The 21,203-nt window shown below is 40.7% G+C and overlaps 1 protein-coding gene across 8 annotated transcripts in view; it reads right to left on the reverse strand.

Annotated features, from left to right (window-relative positions):
- The window catches only part of LOC104597236 (D-alanine-D-alanine ligase family), a 129,749-nt gene that overhangs the window by 35,866 nt on the left and 72,680 nt on the right, over positions 1 to 21,203 (reverse strand). For 7 of the 8 annotated variants that reach the window (XR_016082475.1, XR_016082476.1, XR_016082477.1 and 4 more), the window contains 2 exons: positions 16,830 to 16,999; positions 16,437 to 16,515 (listed from right to left, as the gene is read on the reverse strand). The exons of the other annotated variant lie outside the window; for it this stretch is intronic. Coding sequence is in view for 4 of the 7 variants with exons in the window: in XM_010258681.3 (XP_010256983.1) it covers positions 16,437 to 16,515; positions 16,830 to 16,999 (249 nt within the window). In the remaining 3 variants the exon portion in view is untranslated. The remainder of the gene's footprint in view (positions 1 to 16,436; positions 16,516 to 16,829; positions 17,000 to 21,203) is intronic. 8 annotated transcript variants of the gene reach the window in all.

Genomic DNA, 21,203 nt, shown 5'->3' on the forward strand with positions numbered 1-21,203 from the left:
CCCACTCCTCCACACCTCAAACAGTTACACTTGCTAATGGTTTTACATCTCCTATCTGTGGTGTTGGTGATGTTAATCTCTCCTCCTTGCCCTTATCATCTGTTTTATATGTTCCTAAGTTTCCTTTTAACCTTATGTCTGTCAGCAGATTAACCAAGTCTCTTAATTGTTCTGTAACCTTCTACCCTTCTTCTTGTGTGTTTCAGGATCTCAAGACGGGGAGGAAGATTGATGGAGGGCATGAAGCAGGTGGATTATATTACCTTGATGGTGGTGGTCCTCCAGTAGCTTTTCAGTCATCTCTTACTCCTCTTCAGTGGCACTGTAGACTTGGTCATCCTTCTCTCAAGGCCTTGAAGTTACTGGTTCCTTCCTTGAGTCATCTCTCATCATTAGATTGTGAGTCATGTCAATTGGGTAAACATCATAGAGTCTCATTAAGTTCAAGAGTTGATAGTCGTGTCTCAAGTCCTTTCTCTTTAGTTCATTCCGATGTATGGGGTCCAATTAAAGTGGTGTCATACAATGGGTATAAGTATTTTGTAATCTTTGTTGATGACTTTTCAAGGATGACATGGATTTATCTTATGAAAGATCGTAGTGAGTTGTTCCCTATTTTTCAAAAATTTTATGCTGAAATACACACTCAATTTGATGTTCATATTAAAATTCTTCGCTCCGATAATGCCAAAGAATACAACTCCTCACCATTTCAGCAATACCTAGAACATCATGGGATCATTCATCAAACTTGTGCCTACACCCCACAACAGAACAGTGTAGCTGAACGAAAAAATCGACATCTTCTTGAAACTGCTCGATCCTTGATGATTAATATGAATGTCCCAAAACATTTTTGGAGTGATGCTGTTCTTACATCCTGTTTTCTGATCAATCGGATGCCCATGTCAATCCTTGGAAGTCAATCCCCTTTCTCCGTGTTATTTCCCACTTTATCTCCATTTCCTCTTACCCCAAGAATCTTTGGCTGTGTTTGTTTTGTTCAACACTTGGGGCCTGGGTTAGACAAGCTAGATGCTCGAGCTACTAAGTGTATCTTTCTTGGCTACTCAAGGACTCAGAAAGGGTATAAGTGTTATAACCCAAAATCCCATAAATCGTTTGTGTGCTCTGATGTCACCTTCCTTGAGTCAGTTCCATTCTTCTCAGATGCTGGGGTTTCTTCCTCTCTCTCTGTGGTTCCCCTTCCTGTACCTGTTGTGGACATCCTTCCAGTAGCTCCTGTTTCTACTGCAGATGCACATCCTATGCCTGTTACTACTGAGAAGCCGCCAATCACTCAAGTGTATACCCGCAGAAGTGCATCGGGCCCTCCTCCACTTCAGCCCCTGTCGACAGATCCTGCTACTACTCCTTCTCCTTCAGATCCTGATCTTCCTATTGCTCTGCGAAAAGGTAAACGTACTTGTACTTCTCACCCCATTTCACACTATGTTTCTACTGCTCACCTTTCTGCTTCTCATTGCAAATTTATATCATTACTCTCATCTGTTCCCATTCCCAAGACTGTCCAGGAAGCTCTTGCCTCCCCAGGGTGGCGGCAAGCCATGGAAGAAGAACTCTCTGCTCTACAACATAATCACACATGGGAACTCACCGCTCTTCCTTCCGGTAAGCACATAGTTGGGTGTAAATGGGTCTACACAGTGAAGTATCTTCCTGATGGCAGTGTGGAGCGATTGAAAGCGAGGTTGGTGGCCAAGGGTTATTCTCAGATGTATGGTGTGGACTATATGGAGACATTTTCTCCTGTGGCTAAGCTTGGTTCAGTTCGGGTGCTGATTTCATTAGCTGCTATGTATGATTGGCCTCTTGTACAACTTGACATCAAAAATTCCTTCCTGCATGGTGATCTAGTTGAGGAGGTGTATATGGAGCAACCACCAGGGTTTGTTGCTCAGGGGGAGTCTGGCAAAGTGTGTAGGCTCAAAAAGGCAATTTATGGACTAAAGCAATCTCCACGTGCTTGGTTTGGCAGGTTCAGTGAAGTGATGAAAGCCTTTGGGATGAAACAATGTCAGGTTGATCATTTTGTGTTCAGCTATAACTAAGGATGGGAAAATCTTGCTAGTCGTGTACGTGGATGATATTGTCATAACGGGGAGTGATAGCAATGGAATCAATAGGTTGAAGAAATTCTTATAGGATCACTTCAATACGAAAGATCTGGGGAAGCTGAAATATTTCCTGGGAATAGAGGTTGCGAGGTCAAAACATGGGATCAACCTATGTCAAAGAAAATATGTTCTTGATCTACTTGAAGAAACAGGGTTGTTAGGTGCTAAACTAGCAGAGACTCCTATGGAACTCAATGCCAAGCTAAGTGTTGATGCGGGTGAAGAGTTTGATGATCCTGGAAGATACAGAAGGTTGGTGGGCAAATTGAACTACCTGACCATTACCCGACCAGATATATCATTTGCTGTGAGTGTGGTGAGCCAGTTTATGCAACATCCTCGGGTTCCTCACTGGGAAGCTGTTCTGAGAATTGTTAGGTACCTAAAAGGTGCTCCAGGTCGTGGTTTGTTATACCAAAGTGGAGGAACTCTTGAGATAGTAGGGTACACAGATGCTGACTGGGCTGGTTCTATATCAGACAGGAGATCAACTACAGGGTATTGTACCTTCCTTGGTGGCAATCTTGTAACTTGGAAGAGCAAGAAACAAATAGTGGTGGCAAGAAGTAGTGCAGAAGCAGAGTACAGAGCTATGGCCCATACCACATGTGAGCTAGTATGGCTAAAGAACTTGCTTCAAGAGATGGGATTCTCAATTGACAAACCCATGAAATTATACTATGATAACCAAGCTGCTGTTCACATCTCTTCCAATCCCGTCTTTCATGAGAGAACTAAGCATATCGAGGTTGATTGTCACTTTGTAAGAGATAAAGTAATAAGTGGGGTGATAACCACATCTCATGTGAGCTCAGGAAATCAGTGGGCAGATCTCCTCACAAAGGGATTGTCTTGGGGAAGAATAGATTACATTTGTAACAAGCTGGGACTATATGATATATACTCTCCAGCTTGAGGGGGAGTGTTAAAATGCTCGAGTCAGGGGTATTTTGGTCATTCTGGATTATCTGCTTGAGAGTGAAAGGTCTATTGTATCTGAGTTTAAGTTATGTGTCCCATCTTTTATGAGGGACAAAATGGTCTTTCCTATAACTCTATATTTTTGAATAAATACAAGTGGGTCAGCTAGGGGAGAGTGATTTTGACTCTCTTCTAGTCTGGCCGAACCTTTCTTTCTTCTTCTTCTTTCTTCTTCTCTACTTCAACCTAGAATCTGCTAGAGTTTACTAACACTAGTCATTGTGTCTTTCAGGACAGACTGACGAAGAGAACGATTGGGAGCGGTCATGAGTGTTGAGGTCTCTACTATTTTGATGTAGACATCAGTTCGACTTTACAATCTTCTGCTGCCAGTAGTCAGAATAATGAGGAGTCAATAGCTAGGTTACACTTGTGGCATGCTAGGCTAGGTCATTTAACTTTTTCGTCATTGCAAGGGTTGTTTCTTGAATTATTCAAGGGTATTTCAACTCAAAGTTTAGTTTGTGAAGTGTGTCAGTTGTCAAAACAATGTAGAACTCTTTATCAATTTTCTAGTAATGGAATTCAAGCTCCTTTTAATTTGGTCCATTCTGATGTTTGGGGCCCTTCACCTCTTGTTTCTGTAGATGACTTCCGTTACTTTATTAGTTTTATTGATCACAATTCACGATGCAAATTGATCTACTTGTTAAAAGGACGTGATGAAGTGCCATGGATAACCATGGCATTTTGTAAAATGATTGAAACTCAATTCGACAAGAAGATTAAGCAATTCCGTTCAGACAATGCTGCTGAATATTTTGAAAGAACCTTGAACCTGTTCATGGAGGATGCAGGCATGCTACACCAGTCATCTTGTGCTAGTACCCCTCAAGAGAATGAGGTTGCTGAGCGCAAAAATAGACACTTATTGGAGACAGCTCAAGCTTTACTATTTCAGCACAAGGTTCCCAAGCACTATTGGTCTCAAGCAGTCCTTACCGCATCATATCTGATAAATCAGATGCCTTCCAAGGTGTTGGGTATGAAAACTCCTTTCTCTGTCCTTTGCCCTAATCTTCCAGACTTTCCTCTTCCACCTAGAGTCTTTGGTTGTGTATGTTTTATTCATGTAAAGGATCCAAAAAAGACCAAGTTGGATCCTAGGGCTACGAAAGGAATCTTTCTAGGGTACTCTCCTACATAAAAGGGTTACAAGTGTTATGATCCCGTTACCAAGAAGAAATACATCACAAAGGATGTGGTATTTTTTGAGTCTTAATCCTATTTTCATTCTTCCCAGAATCCTCTTCAGGGGGAGACTAGTGGGATGGAAGAGGATTCTTCTTCTACCTCTTTTTTTGTGCCTCTTTCAGCCTCAGGCCTTCTATCTTCTCCTCCTGACCCTCCTAGTTGTAGCATCCCAGGTGAATCTAGTGAGGCTCCCATTGAACCTGTTACCACTCTTGATGTTGCGGATGTAACTAAGGACACTAGTAGGCAACAAAAATATATGAGAATCACCTATAACAGAAGGAAAAAAGACCCTCCAACTCATGGCAACAACCAATCGAACTCAGATCAATCTGTCTCAACAACTCTAGGTAATCTTATCACTCATACTTCTGATTTGGATCTCCCTATTGCTCTTCGTAAGTCTACCAGTTCTTGTACTATCAAACGCCCCATTGCTGAATATGTTTCTTACTTACGTTTATCTCCTCATTATTATTCCTTTGTGTCTGCTCTCTCTTCTGTGCATGTCCCTACTAGGTACTCTGAGGCAGTGTTTGATCCAAGATGGAGAGAGGCTATGAATGAAGAAATGAAAGCCTTAATGAAAGCCAGGACTTGTGAATTAGTGGATCTACGAGAAGGGAAGAGCACTGTGGGATGCAAGGGGGTGTTCACTGTGAAGCATAGGGAGGACGGGTCCATTGAAAGATACAAGGCCAGACTAGTGGCGAAGGGGTTTACTCAAAAGGAAGGGATTGACTACAAAGAGACCTTTGCTCCAGTCACAAAGCTCAACACAATCCGGGTTCTATTGTCATTAGCTGCAAACTTCTCATGGGAGCTACATTAGTTGGATGTGAAGAACGCTTTCCTAAATGGCGATCTACATGAAGAGGTATTCATGGATCCTCCACCAGGTTATGGTTTTGATGGGAAAGTGTGTAGACTGAGGAAAGCATTATATGGTCTTAAGCAATCCCCTCGAGCTTGATTTGAGAAGCTCTGTGGGGCCATGAAGAGAGTGGGATGCACTCAAAGTGGTGCAGATCATACTTTGTTCATAAGGAAACAGGATAGCAAACTTACGACACTCATCGTCTATGTGGATGATATGGTGATTACAGGGAATGATCTACAAGAGATAAAAAGATTGAAGGAGTTCTTGGCATCTAAGTTTGAGATCAAAGACTTGGGCCATCTGAGACACTTCCTTGGAATTGAAGTTGCTAGGTCACAAGAGGGCATCTATATATGTCAACGTAAGTACGTCCTTGATCTTCTAGAGGAGATAGGTATGATGGGGAGTAGACCAGCAGATACTCCAATAGAACAGAATCATTGTCTACAGGAATCAGTGGGAGAGGACTACCTTGATAAAGAGAGATACCCAAAACTGGTAGGGAAATTGATATATTTGTCTCTCACTCGACCAGATATTGCTTATGCTATACATGTCAGCCAGTTCATGCACTCTCTAAAGATTCCTCATATGAAAGCAGCGGAAAGGATTCTTAGGTATTTGAAGACTTGCCCAGGAAAAGGAATTCTGTTCAAAAAACACAATAAAATTGAAATTGAAGCGTATACTGATGCAGATTGGGCTGGTTCTGTTGGAGATAGGAAGTCTACTTTTGGGTATTGCACGTTCGTTGGAGGGAATTTGGTTACATGGCGAAGTAAAAAGCAGAATGTGGTTGCTAGATCAAGTGCAGAGGCTGAATATCGAGCTATGGCTCATGGTGTTGCTGAACTATTGTGGCTTAGGACCCTTCTTGGTGAGCTCTGGATAAGGGTCGAGTGTCCTCTCAGGCTGTACTATGACAACAAAGCTGCCATCAACATTGCAAATAATCCAGTGCAACATGATAGGACAAAGCATATTGAGATTGACCAACACTTCGTTAGAGAAAGGATAGTCTCAGGGGAACTCTGCATTCCTTATACTCCTTCCGAGATGCAGATTGCAAATGTGCTAACAAAAGGACTAGCTTCAATGAAATTCTTAGACTTACTTGGCAAGCTAAACATGACTGACATCCATGCTTAGCTTGAGGGGGAGTGTTGGTTCAATTGGTTTAGTGTTTATGTTAGTCTTATTTATGTTTTAAGTTCTTAGTTATTGGGCCTAAACTTGTTTTATTCTTTTTATGTCTAGGTGTCCCATCACTAATCAGGGGCATTCTAGTCCATTCTTGTAACATTACTTTGTAAACATCTATATAAGATTATAGGGCCGGCTGAAGTGTGCAAGCCGCCATTCTCAGATCTCCTTCTTTTCTTCTTCTTCTTCTTCTTCTTCTTCTTCTTCTTCTTCTTCTTCTTCTTCTTCTTCGGCTATTGTTCTCCAGCAAACAATATAAGCCCATATTTTTTATAACTGTAATCCAATCTCACCCTTAGTCTCATAGAAAACAGATCAGACCACTGATTTTCTGACCTAACATGAGCAGTATATATCACTTCATCAGTAACTTTCTCCCTTACAAAGTGACAATCAACTTCTATGTGTGCTCATGGAAAACTGAATAGGAACTTGGAAGCAATATGGGCAACAGACTGGTTGTCACATTATAACTTTATAGGAGTTGCTTATTGTGCATCCAAACTCTTGAAGATGCTTCAGCCAAAACATCTCCCAAATGGAATGCACCATAGCTTTATGTAGAGAACACTGATGTGGACCCCATGACTGTGGTCCCCACTGTGTTCGCATGGCAGCACAGCATGTATTCTTTGTTAGTTATGCCAGTGTTAGTTGGTAGTTATTTCAGTTTGTTGTTACAGCTTGTTATTTCAGCTTTATTATTAGTTTATTTGCCATGTAAGCAATAAGGGCATTCAGCCTTTTCTACAATTAGTAAACATATAAATATTAAGAGTGGGTCGGCATATGAGAATTATTCGACCCTCTCTCTCTCCTTTTCAAAACCCTTCGTGTGCTTCTGCTTTTCTCCCTCTCTTCTTCTTCTTTTCTCCTTCTGAAATCTTCTTTTTACTTTTGGATTCAAGACTGATTGTAGTCATGATCGACTACTTGGTATCAGAGCAAGGTTTAGGGTTTCTCATGTGAGTCTGATCCAACCAACCACATGAGAATTGCCTAGGGCTGGGAGACTAAGAAGGAGGATCGACTGATTCTTGGAGGCTACTGGTAGTGTGCAGCTACTACTAAGAAGATTGTAGAAGGCTGGGAGAGTTCCAGTAGTCAGGAAGAATTAGAAAAGGCTTCGGATCCCCAAGATTAGGGTTTCGCATCAGACAGAAGGTGGCGGCCAGAGATCTTCTTTCACAAAGTAAGTTTTTTGCTTGAGAACAACCTTGAAAGAACCATCTTGGTCTATTCTAAGAGGTGCTGCTGAACCTTTTTTTTCTCTTTAGGGTTTTGAGAGAAAACCCTAAAATTCAGAACTGTCGATTGGTTTCAGATCAGATCTGAACTGGGTTCACCCTAAAAATTCAGAACTGTCGATTGGTTTCAGATCAGATCTGAACTGGGTTCACCCTAAAAATTCAGAACTGTCGATTGGTTTCAGATCAGATCTGAACTGGGTTCACCCTAAAAATTCAGAACTGTCGATTGGTTTCAGATCTCCCCCTGTTTGTGGAAGACCTAGGCTGGCTGTTATCAGTTGCTTAGGTGTTGTTTCCTATTACAGTAGCTTCAAAAGTTTTTGATTGCTAATTCTTAACCAATAATAGAGTTCAAGAATCAGGGGGAAGGTGTTTTTGGAACTAGCAATTCTAGTAATATGACTGAGAATGCATTTCAGATTACAACTGTGAGGTTTGATGGATCCAACCACTTAGAATGGGCTCAATCGGCCATGATGGCTACTGGGGGTAGAGGAAAACTTAGCTACCTATTGGGAGATGTGAAAGAACCATCTAAGGAGGACCAAATGTATACCAAATGGGTTCAGGAGAACTACCAACTCTATGCAGCCACATATCATCCGAAACTATTTGTGGGCAAAAACAGCCAAGGAAATCTGGGATGTCATGAAAGAGACCTACTCCCAACCCCTTAATGTTGCTAGGGCCTTTGAATTGAAGTATGAGGTTAATAACCTCAAGCAAGGAGAGAAACCAGTCTCTGTTTACTTCTCTACTTTGAAATCTCTGTGGCATGAAATTGACCATCTAGAAACACTTGAGTGGGAAAGTCAGAAGGATGCACAAACTCATAGAAAGCAAGTGGAGACTAATAGGGTTTTTGAATTCCTAGCTGATCTGAATTCTGATTATGATATTGTGAGACAGTAGATACTAACAAGGGACAGTGTGACCTTATAACAAGCCTACTCATTGGTGCATAGTGAAGAGATTAGGAGAAAGGCTATAATGCAACATCAACCCTTCCCACCAGCCTTGGCAGCAGTTAAGCCTAAGTCTGGGGGTGATACAGCAAAGGATATAAAGAAGGAAGATAAGCGGGATCTAGTGTGTGAACATTGCAAGAAACCTAAGCATACTAAAGACACATGTTGGAAGCTACACCCTCATCTAGTCCTAGCAAAATTGAGGAACAAAAGGGGTAATGCCCATATGGCTGTTAATATCGATTATGCATCCTCATCGGGCACAAAAGGCACGCCTCTAGACACCTTAGCTGTTGTTCGGGCTGCCCTAACACAATTGGAAAAGGAAGTTGGGAATTCAGCTCAATCATCTCAGTCATCATCAGCTCCATCCACATCAGCCTTTGCTCATTCAGGTACTCGGGCCTCAGCTTACCATGCTTTAGCTCCAGGTAACACTGAACATTGTTGGGTAATAGACTCAGGTGCATCTGACCATATGACTAGCTTGCCATCACTGTTCACTACCTATCACTTATCTTCTGGTAGAGATAAAGTGTCCATTGCTGATGGTTCCCTTGTTCCCATTTCTGGCAAGGGAGACATCAAGTTGTCTAATACCATTTCCTTATCCTCAGTTTTGCATGTTCCTAAGCTTGATACTAACTTGCTTTCAGCTAGTAGTATTACAAAACATCAGAACTGTTCAGTAACCTTCTTCCCTGACTGATGTGTTTTTCAGGACTTGGAGACAAGGAAGGTGATTGGGACTGGCCGTGAGACGAATGGGATCTATCTGCTTGGAGAGAGTTCTCATTAGAAAGATCATGAAGATAAGAAGTCTTTTGTTTCTCAGTCTGTTAGTTCGGTTATGCTTTGGCATAATCGGTTAGGTCATTTATCCTTTTGATCTTTGAAGAGTTTGTTTCCTAATTTGTTTGAGTCTGTTCAAATGTCAAATTTGAGATATAAGAGTTGTGAGCTTGCAAAGCATTGTAGAACATCTTATTCCTTGAGTAATAAAAGAAGTAGTAATTCTTTTTATGTTGTGCACACCGATGTTTGGGGCCCGTATCACATCCCTTCTATGGGGGGGGGGGGGTACAGATATTTCTTTTTGTTTGTTGATGACTATACCCGTTTTTCTTGGGTTTACCTTATGCGTTCTCGAAATGAGGTTCCTGCTCTGACCCAGACCTTTCATTAGATGATTTTAACCCAGTTTGGGGTCAAAATCAAAATCCTCAGATCTAATAATGTGAAAGAAAACTTTACCAAGCCACTGGCCTCTTATCTACTTGATCATGGGATTATTCACCAGAGTACTTGTCCTTATACACCACAGCAAAATGGGGTTGCCGAGAGGAAGAATAGGCACATATTGGAGGTGGCTAGAAGCATTATGTTTACCTCCAATGTGCTTATCCGTTTCTGGGGCGATGCTATTCTTACAACAGTGTATCTCATTAATCGAGTTCCTTCATGGGTTCTTGACATGAAGCCTCCATTTACCCTTCTATACCTCGATGAAGAATTATTTATTGTTCCCCTTAAAACCTTTGGTTGCACTTGCTTTGTTCAGATTCTTGGACCTCATCGTTCCAAATTTGATCCTAAGGCCTCCAAATGCATTTTTCTCAGTTATGCACAAACTCAAAAGGGTTATTGCTGCTATGAACCTACTTCCGGGAGGAGATTTGTCTCGATGGATGTTACTTTCTTTGAGGAGTACCCTATTACCCTAGGGTTTCTCTTCAGGGGAAGAGTAGTGAGAATGGGGTTTGTGAGAGTGGGGTTAACTCATTAGAAGTTCCTTTACCCATTCCACTGAGTAACGAGGGATGTAATGGGGAGGGTTGTCAGAGGTGTCAGGAGTTGAAGGTCTATCACAGGCGGTGGAGGCAGGTTGATTTCGGTCATTAGCAGTCCAGGCCAGCCCCAGTTCCTTCTACGGATTCAGATCTAGGTACTACAGTCCCTTTATCAGATCCAGGTCCCACTGAGATACCTTCCACTGTTGCTACTTCACCTTCTTTGGATGACCTTGACCTCCCTATTGCAGTCCGTAAAGGGAAACGGCGTTGCACCACATCCACAACTCACTACATTTCCCAGTTTTTGTCCTATGATCGGCTGCTCCCTCTTACAAGACCTTTCTCACATCCATTGCTGATATTCCTATTCCCAGAATAGTGCAGGAAGCCTTGTCAGTTCCTGAGTGGAAAGATGCAATGATGGTTGAAATGGATGCCCTTCTGAGGAATAATACTTGGGAGCTAGTTGACCAGCCCAAAGGAAAGAAACCGGTTGGATGTAGATGGGTATTTACTGTGAAACATAATGCTGATGGTTCCATTGAAAGGTATAAAGCCCGGCTAGTTGCAAAAGGATTTACTCAGACTTATGGTATAGACTACTTGGAGACTTTTGTTCAAGTGGCAAAGATGACCGCTATTCGAGTTCTATTAGCCCTTGCAGCCAGTTATTCTTGGCCATTGTTCTAGATGGATGTTAAAAATGCCTTCCTAAATGGAGACTTACAGGAAGAAGTCTACATGCAATTGCCTCCTGGATTTTATGATGCAGAGACAGGTAAGAAGGTTTGTCGGTTGAATAAAGCCTTGTATGGACTAAAGCAGTCCCCCAGAGCTTGGTTTGATAGATTCAGACAAGACCTTGAAAAATTTGGCTATGTACAGGCCCAGTCAGACCATACATTGTTCATTAAAAGAGTGGACTCTTCTTTGACCTTGCTTGCTATATATGTGGATGATATTGTGGTGACAGGGCATGATAACAGTGAGATTGAGCCCCTTAAACAACTCCTTCATCATGAGTTTGAGGTGAAAGATCTGGGTGAGCTACGATACTTCTTGGGTATTGAGGTTGCTAGATCTAAACACAGGATCTTTATTTCTCAAAGAAAGTATGTTCTAGATCTATTAGCAGAAACTGGAAAGTTGGGTGTTAAGCCTGCAGATGCACCCATTGAACAGAATCACAAGATCAGTGCAGAGGGTGGAGAGCCTCTTGAAGACAAAGCTATGTTCCAATGGTTGGTTGGAAAACTCCTCTATCTTTGTCTCTGTCTCGCACAACCAGACATCAGTTATGCAGTCAGCGTTGTCAGTCAATACATGCACTCTCCTAGAACTACTCACCTCCTTGCAGTTGAGAGAATATTAGCTTACTTGAAGAGATGTCCATGTAGAGGTATATTATTCAAGAATAATGATCACATGAAGATAGAGGTCTATATAGATGCTGATTGGGTTGGGAGTGCTGATGACAGGAGGTCTACCTCTAGATATTGTGCCTTTGTAGGAAGTAACCTTATCTCCTGGAGGAGTAAGAAACAAAGTGTTGTTTCTCGTTCTAGTGCTGAAGCTGAATATAGATCGATGGCTAATGGTGTGGCTGAAATCCTATGGCTGAAGTCATTACTTGAAGAGTTGGGTATTGATTATGAGAAGCCCCTAATGTTGTATTGTGATAATCAGACTGCTATTAATATAGCTCACAATCCGGTACAACATGACAGAACTAAGCATATCGAAGTCGATCGACATTTTGTCAGAGAAAGGGTTTCATCTCAAGAAGTGTGTCTCCCGTATATCACCTCCAGCATGCAGCTCGTAGATCTTCTCACCAAGGCTGTTCCAAGGAAGAAGTTAGAGGCAGACCTATGCAAGTTGGGAATGACAAATATCTATTCCCAACTTGAGGGGGAGTGTAGAGAACACTGATGTGGACCCCACAGCTGTGGCCCCCACTGTGTTCGTATGGCAGCACAACATGTATTCTTTGTTAGTTATGTCAATGTTAGTTGGTAGTTATTTCAGTTTGTTGTTACAGCTTGTTATTTCAGCTTTATTATTAGTTTATTTGCCATGTAAGAAATAAGGGCAATTCAGCCTTTTTTACAATTAGTAAACATATAAATATTAAGAGTGGGTCGGCAGATGAGAATTATTCGACCCTCTCTCTCTCCTTTTCAAAACCCTTTGTGTGCTTCTGCTTTTCTCCCTCTTTTCTTCTTTTCTCCTTCCGAAATCTTTTCTTTTTACTTTCGGATTCAAGACTGATTTAGTCTTGATCGACTACTCTTTATAGTCAGCGTCAGCAATGCTTTCTTTCAACAACAATCTGCTTCTTACTTTTATGTGTATCTAAATTTCCTTCCAAGAAGGTTCAGTAGCTAGTCATGGGACCTTCTGTCAGAGGTGCATCCAGCCCAATCAGCATCTATATATCCCTCTATTTCTAATTTACCACTTGTTTTAAACAACAATGCATGCCCTGATGCTCCCTTTAGATAGTGTACAATTCTGGTCACTACATTCCAATGTGGAACCGAAGGGTTCTACATTAATTGGCTTAAAACAATTACTACAAAAGAGATATCTACTCTGACAATGGTCAAACAGTTTAGCTTACCAACCAGTCATTTGTACCTTCCAGGATCAAATAGTTCACCAAGCATGTCAATGTCCTTAAGAAGATAAAGAACATACTTTCTCTAACACAAATTGATGCCACATTTCAATCATGCTGCTTCAATACCCGAGTATTTCAATTTTCCAAGATCTTTTTGTCTGAAATTGTTCGTACAAATTGTTTAAGCTCTCTTGTCCCTAGAGAATTTTTTGATGAACAACAATAGTTTTAATACTTCAAAAGATAATGGATAACAACAGCCCGTGGAGAGGCACGAGCTGCGGCCTCTCTCATCTGATTACAAAGAAACTTAAAAGGAAAAGACAAGCATTACAGACAAGCAACTTCCCTAGTTGCCCCTTGCTTGGCTAAGCCATCAGCCAAAGCATTAGCAGATATCCCCACCCAATGTGTACTAACAAACATATTCCTTGTCAGCCACTTAAATTTTGACTTCATTTCTGTAGCACCATGTAGTTTCCTCAGGGTTCTGCAACCACCCCACCACCACCTAGGAGCCCCCTTCTATAACAAGCTGTCCTACACCCAATTGATTTCCAAGTTTCACTCCTTGTATGGCTGCTAATAGTTCTGTTATGACTGAATCCCCAAATCCCAAAGGACCTGAATAGAGAAGTACAATATCTCCAGCCTCATTTCTCAAGGCCCCACCCCCCCAATTCCAGAGTGCCCTAGGTTACCCTGACTGCCATCAAAGTTCAGTTTCATTGAACCTTCAGGCAGTGGAATCCATCTTGTAGTTGCCTTAGTCTTCCTAGAAGAACACCTTCCTACTGCTAGCCAATTTCTCCATAAATCTAAAAAGGAAAAGTGATGGAAAAGTTCTAGAGTCTTTAGCCAGTGGATTGTGTCAGCAAGATGAACAGTAGAGAGTCTAACACCAGATTTCAGGGGTGTCCAAGAATGAATTCGCCCCCCATCCCCCAAAGAGCCTTTACAATATTATGAATATTTACAAGAAAGCCCTTATGACCTCAAGGAATTTACAAGAAAGCCCTTATAGGGCTTATAGAGAAAAAAATAAAGTAATAAAAGATACAACATATCAGGGGCTATAGTATCAGAATACATCAATACTTTCCACACTCCCCCTCAAACTGATGCGAAGTCATAAGCATCAGTTTTCCCAGAAGAAATAGATGTCTTGCCCTCCTCATGGCCTTAGTAAAAATATCAGCAATTTGCATATCTAAGGCCACATGAGGAAGAGAAATACACCTAGAAAGAAAAATGTCTCGAATAAAGTGACAATCCACTGGTGTTGTCAGCATAAAGAGGAACCAGAGTAGGAAGATGAACACCAAGGTCATCAAAGAGGGATTGTAGCCAAACAATCTCACTACAGATAGATGACATAGCTCTATACTCTGCTTCTATAGAGGTTTGGGAGTGGGTGACTACAAGGTTTATCTATTCTGATGAGACGAGCTCGCCAATATGTACGAAAAGATCAAAGTCTGAATCAGGATCAGACAAATGCCTCTTTTGGATCTACCAAAAAGTTCTGTAATGCGTGGACTCGAAACAGGGAAGATTCACAGGGACTTGATAACAGTTAAGACCTCAAAACTTTTGAAGGGGATGGTGCAAATGGTCTAGACAGTGTGTTGAAGAGCAATGTAAGCCCAAGAACGTTTGACAGTAGGGAGTTTGATCAGATGTCCGAAAGAGAAACAATTGTAGTGGAATTGGATATGATGTATTAGGAGGGAGGCAGAAGAAAATCAGTGGTAGTGGGTAAATTAGGGGTGGATCTGGGCAGGAGAAGGAATGCAAGGACCTCGAAGTTTCCTGTTAATGACACACTTAAGACAGGGGATCTCAGGAAATGCATAGGGTCTAAAAATAGGCAGCTGGTCCATGTGACCAAAGTTTTTCATAGGCTTAAGGAAGGGTTTGTAGGGGATGGCATCCTGTGGCAGATTCAAGAGAATCTATAAAGAAAAGGAGTGAAAATGAAGGTTAAACAATCCTCTTCGAAAGACAAAGACAAGGTTTTTCCTACAGAGTTAGACCCGGCTAACATGATGCAAGTTTCTGTTCCATCCTCTCAAAAAGATGAGGTTTCCTCAAGGGAGAAGTCGGAAAGAAATGATTTAGAGGGCACCAATGAGAAGATCGGGAAGGAGAACTTAATTGAAAAGAAGGATAATGAAAAGGTGGAAGAGGGAGAGGGAAAGGATGAAAGAATGGAAATGGAGGATAACAGAGTAGCCACAGATTTACAGCCTGAGGAACAAAAGGAGATGGAAGAGGGGGGAGGGAAATTAGGGGGAGGTGGTTTTGAAGAGTCTCCTAAGGAAGGTATCCCCAAGAAGGAAAAAGTAGGAATCGATAGACTAGTGGACAGACAGGTGGAAATTAGGAAGTCTCTTGGTTTATTCTTCTTGGGGGGGAGTGGTGGTTAGGAAAGCAATTGAACAGTTTGATAGAAGCCGAAGAAGAGAGTTGAACAATTTGAGGGGTGTGGGGGAAGGGGGTGAGGCATGGGAGGAAGGTGAAGGGGGAGGGAAAGGAATAGTGGATGAAGAATAATGGGTTGTTATCTGCTAAGTAGCAGTTGGGGGAGGAGGTTCTGTTTGAGGATGTAGAAGGCTCGGGTCTGACAGGGGTAGGAGGGAGTTCTCTTCTGTTTGGCTGCATTCAAGCCACAGTGCAACTTCTCAGGGTTTCAAGTTTGTGGGTGATAGGGGAGGGGGATTGCGTAGATGTGGTTGTTTTGTCTTTGGATCCTGCATTTTGTTTGTATGTTAATGCGAAGTTTCAAATTTTGGGTTTTGTTTTATGTTTCTTTTGGGGTGTTTCATTTAGCAAGAGTTTTGTGTGGTTGATGTGATGGATTTGGGTGTAAAGCTTTCAAGAAAGTGTTTAGGAGTTTTTTGGTTCTTAGTTTTGTTTGGAGGTGTTTCCTCAACACCTCTCTAGGTTGTATTCGCTTTTCTTTTAATGAATTTTCTTTTTACTTAAAAAAAAAATCACAAGTGGTGGTTGGATGGCTCCTGAACCCAGATTCTGCCATTTGGGGTTATAGAGATCTCCTTAAGAAAGTGAATTGGCTGACTAGCAATATGACAGTATTCAGTGGGTCAGATTGGCAAATGCTATAGCTGATTCTTTAGACAAACAAAGGGTTTCTACTTCTAGGGACTGTCTGTATTGGATCACCTTGTAACTTTTTCAGTTTGTATTTGAGAATCCTTCTTTAGTTTTCTGAAGAGGTTGCACCTCATGCTTCTTGGGATGCTTGTAACTCTTACATTATGTGATTAATAAATAAATTCCTTCACTCATCAAAAACAAATGTGTGATTCAATCAAATGAAAATTATTCCTTAAGTGAATTGAAATGAAAATAATTTCACTAAACAAACAAGAAAGTTATCCACCTTTGACAAACTATTGGATGGAATCTGTATAAGGCATTTCTTCAGTGCATTTGCATAAACTGCAAGGTCTCCTGCACAGCTACATTTAAAACAGATTACCAATTACAACAGGAACTAGACCGGAATCTAGGGAAACTCATAATATGCAGGTTCTTTGTTTCTTTCATTCCTTTTTATCTATTATTTGGGTGTAGGTATATGAGACACAGATGTGCCTTAGCAGATGAATTTGCGCAAACTTTTTTTCTTTTTGTGGATAGGCAACAACCAAAAGAGTTTTATTGATTTGATTAGAGAATAGATTGCTAAGAATTGTGGCAAGCACCGTACTGTAGGTTGCCAAAGGCTACCTACTCAACATCAAACAGAAAGAAACAAAAGATGCTACTGTACCATAACCTAGCAACTCCAGTTGAGCACCCATCTTGAGCTGGTTTCACACATAATGTCTGGCAGTGAAGCTTCATGGTCAACCCATGCCACGTTTCATGTATAGATGCATTTAGAAGATCCTCTTTGTTCCACAAATCCTTAGGTATGGTAAGAATCCCAAAACTTGCTAGCTGTCAATGTCCCAAAATAGATAATGCTAAATGGAAAAATATCCAAATTTTGCAAAATAATGATGACTACCAAATAATTATAGAATGATTTCAACTGATATTAAAAGAGTGCAAGTGGTAGCACTAGATGGCTACATGGTATATAATCAACCTGGCCAATATATAAAAGCACAAATTCATGAACATTCAATAGTGAAGAACTTCAAAAACTTGTCCTAATATTTTACAATGAAAGGTCATACATCTGAATGAAAATTTGTAATGGTTACTTACAGCATATCTATACTATTATTAAGCACATGCCCTTACACTAGTCAAATTAAAACAAAGATCTTGTTCCAAACCTCTTCAAGTATGGAGTCAAAAAGAATTGTTTAACACATGAAATACGATGAAGAGAAGATCACCAGATTAGACTAAGATTTGGAAATAATCATCCCAAGAATTTTATTGGCATGATATGGTCTTATGTTTGAATGGTCCAATGTCCCAGATGAAAAATGGCAGGTATTGGTGGTGTGTCTAGAGATGCCTCAAGTGAAGTCTTGTCCATATACTTGGGACCTATAGGAGAAGGGGACTCACTAAAGCCTGAACTGATGGCACTGTTACAAGGATTAAGATTTGCTGAGCAATCAAATTTTAGAAACCTGGAAATTGAAGGAGACTCGTAAGTGATTTTTTCTTGAAGAACTTCTAGATGTAATGCACCCTGGATCTATAGACATGCCTTAATGGAGATAGAAAGCCTGCAAGAGGAATTGAATGCTTACTTGGATACGCAGGACGGCTAATGGGATAGGCAACACTTTAGCCAAGCAAAGAGTATTTAGGCAGCAGCTATTTTGGGCTCTATTGTAATTTGTTTTGGGCTATTGTTTTCTGTCTTCTTGGGTATAATAGATACCCAAACTGCTGTAATTTTTTCTCTTCTATTAATATAATTAATCTTTTTCTGATAAAAAAAGAGTTGGTGTATGTGTTGACAGCCATGCTATTAACAAGGTCACAGTTAAATACAGGTTTCCTATACCTCACCTTGATGACATGTTAGACACATTGGCTGGCTCACAAGTCTTTTCAAAGATAGGTTTGAAGAGTGGGTACCATCAAATTCGTATCCAAGAGGGGGATGAGTGGAAGACTGCATTCAAGACTAAGGTCTTTATGAATGGTTGGTTATGCCATTTGGGTTGTCTAATGCTCCTAGTACCTTCATGAGGTTCATGAGCCAAGTTCTAAGGCCGTTTATGGGGAAGTTCATGGTAGTTTATTTTGATGACAAACTCATCTACAACAAAGATCATGACAGCCACTTAGAACACTTGAGAGCAATCTTACAAGTCTTGAGGCTCAGCTATATATAAACTTGAAAAAGTGTAATTTTATGAAAGATTAATTGGTGTTTTTGAGGTATGTTGTTTCAGCCAAGGGGATTGAAGTGGATCAAGAAAAAGTTCAAGCTATTCAAGAGTGGCCAACACCAAAGACCTTAGCTGAAATTCGTAATTTCCATGGGCTAGCCACATTTTATCATCGATTCATAAAGAATTCCAGCACGATTGTGGCACCCATTACTGAATGCTTGAAAGGAGGTGAGTTTACTTGGACTTTTGCAGCTAAGAAAAGCTTCCAAGAGCTAAAGATAAGGATGACCAAGGCTCCAGTACTGGCTTTACCTAATTTTAACAAGCTCTTTGACATTGAATGTGATGCATCACATGTGGGGATTGGAGCTGTCCTTAGTCAAGAAGGCCATCCAATTGCTTACTTTAGTGAGAAACTCAATGATGCTAAAAGGAGGTATTCCACTTATGATGTTGAGTTTTATGCCATTGTACAAGCCATAGTTGTCAAGGTAACTAGGGCCTAGGCGACCACAGGGCACCCAGTTGCCTAGGCGCCTAGGTGGTGTCTATGCAATGGAATTTGAAAGTATAAAATAAAGATCCCTAACCCTTCTTAAGCTATTGTTTTAGTTTTTTCCACTGACCAACATACCATGAACTGGTTATTAGAAATAAATTCATTCAAATAAAACATAAAATCCCATCATATACATCATACCTGTTTCATGCCAACAAAAAAACGAGGAATGTAGCAAAAAAAGAGAGAAAAATAAGGGGGCAGAGCCCCTGTTTTGTTCCCAAAAAAAATATTTCTTAAAAAAGAAAAAAAGCATAGGAGTTAGAGGACATGGAGCAAAAAAGAAAAATAGGAGTAAGAGACTTGAACTGTGTTTAAGGTGGTGGAGGCCCTGTTTTAGGATAATAAAAAGGGAGAATCCTGCGAAAAAGGAGAGAAAAATAAAGGGACAAAGCCCCTGTTTCGTCCAAAACAACATTATCAAAAAGTAGTGAAAAAAAAATAGAGGAAAGACTTAGAAAGTTGGGGCGCAGCCCCTATTTAAGAAGAAGAAGAAGAAGGGGGCGGAACCCCTGTTTCGTTTCCAAAAGTTTTTTGAAAAATTAGAAAATAAAATATTGGAGTACTAGGTTGATTTGAGTAAGGAGGAGGGAGGAGGAGTGGTTGAAGAGGCGGAGCCCCTGTTTGATCCCCAAAAAGTAAGAGAAAAAAGGACCACAAAACAATTAGACCGTTTAAGAAACTTACCAGGAGGTCTTGGATGACTTGGACTGAGTCCTCAATTTCTCTTCTCAGTCTCAGTTCAGAATGCAAACCCAAAGAATTGAAACCCAAAAAAGTTATAACATACAACAAGATATATTCTAATAAAATAAAACCAACCAATAAAATGATACAACATATAAAGGCATTCAAAAAATGATATAATGTGTATATGTGTGTGTGCCTAATACAAAAAACACTTGGCGTTGGGCGAGGCGACTTCTAAAAATCACCTAGTCACCTTGACAACTATGGTACAGGCCTTGAAGTTTTGGAGGCATTATCTTATCCAACGGGAGTTTGTGTTGTATTCAGACCATGAAGCATTGAAACACCTTAACTCCCAGCAGATGATAAAGGGAAGACATGCTAAATGGGTTAATTTTCTACAAGAATATAATTTTGTTATGAAGCATAAGGCTAGACAGCAAAACCGGGTAGCCAATGCTCTTAGTAGGAGAGTTCATTTGGTGACAACAATGTCTATGAATGTTGTGGGATTCAGCTCCATCAAAGATCAATACCAAGATGGTCCTTATTTTGGCCCTATTTATAGAAGCCATGCAGCAAGTGACAATGATATTCGAGCCAAGTTTGTATGGAATGATGGTTACTTATTCATGGGCAATAGGTTATGCATTCCATCAGGGTCTTTGAGGGCAACTCATTGCTGATTTGCATTGTAAGGGACATTTTGGCCACAAGAAGACACTTGAAATGGTCTCCAAATGATACTTTTGGCCAAGACTACAAAAGAATGTGTTTTACTATGTTGATAGGTGTCACAAGTGCCAAACATCTAAGGGGCAGCATCAAAATACAGGTTTGTATCTTCCCTTACCCATACCAGAAGCACCATGGACTGATATTACTATGGATTTTGTGTTGGGGTTGCCAAGAACAGCTAGGGGTAATGATTCTATTATTGTTGTGGTTGATCATTTCTCTAAAATGGCCCACTTCATTGGCTGCCAAAAGACTTCTGATGCTTCTCATGTAGCAAACTTGTTTTTTAAAGAAGTTCTTCGGTTGCATGGATTTCCAAGATCTATCACATCAGATCATGATACAAGATTTCTTAGCCACTTCTAGAGGACTTTATGGAAGCATATGGGTACTACCCTACAGTATAGCAGTATATTTCACCCACAAACAGATGGACAAACTGAAGTGGTTAAACGGAGTTTGGGTAACTTGTTGAGGAGCTTAGTTGGAGATTACTTAAAGCAATGGCATCATATCCTACCACATGCTGAGTTTGCCTTCAATGATTCAGTTAATAGATCTACAAGGAAGACTCCTTTTGAGGTTGTGTATGGTTGGTCGCTGAAAGATGTTATTGATCTAGCTCCTATAATAGGGTTGCGGTGAGTGAGTGATGATGCCGAGGCCTTAGCTGAATCCATTCGAGAGATTAAAGAGAATGTATGACTGAAGTTGAAAGAAAGCAACCAAAGGTATAAAGAAGCTAAGCATAAGCATCGTCGAATGAAAGAGTTTCATGAGGGCGACCTAGTCATGGCTTATTTGTGGCCCAAGAGGTTTCTTGTTGGGACTTACCATAAGTTGAAGCAGA

The sequence above is a fragment of the Nelumbo nucifera genome, chromosome 2 (genome assembly GCF_055504915.1).
Source record: "Nelumbo nucifera cultivar China Antique chromosome 2, China Antique-T2T, whole genome shotgun sequence".
Taxonomy (NCBI): domain Eukaryota; kingdom Viridiplantae; phylum Streptophyta; class Magnoliopsida; order Proteales; family Nelumbonaceae; genus Nelumbo; species Nelumbo nucifera.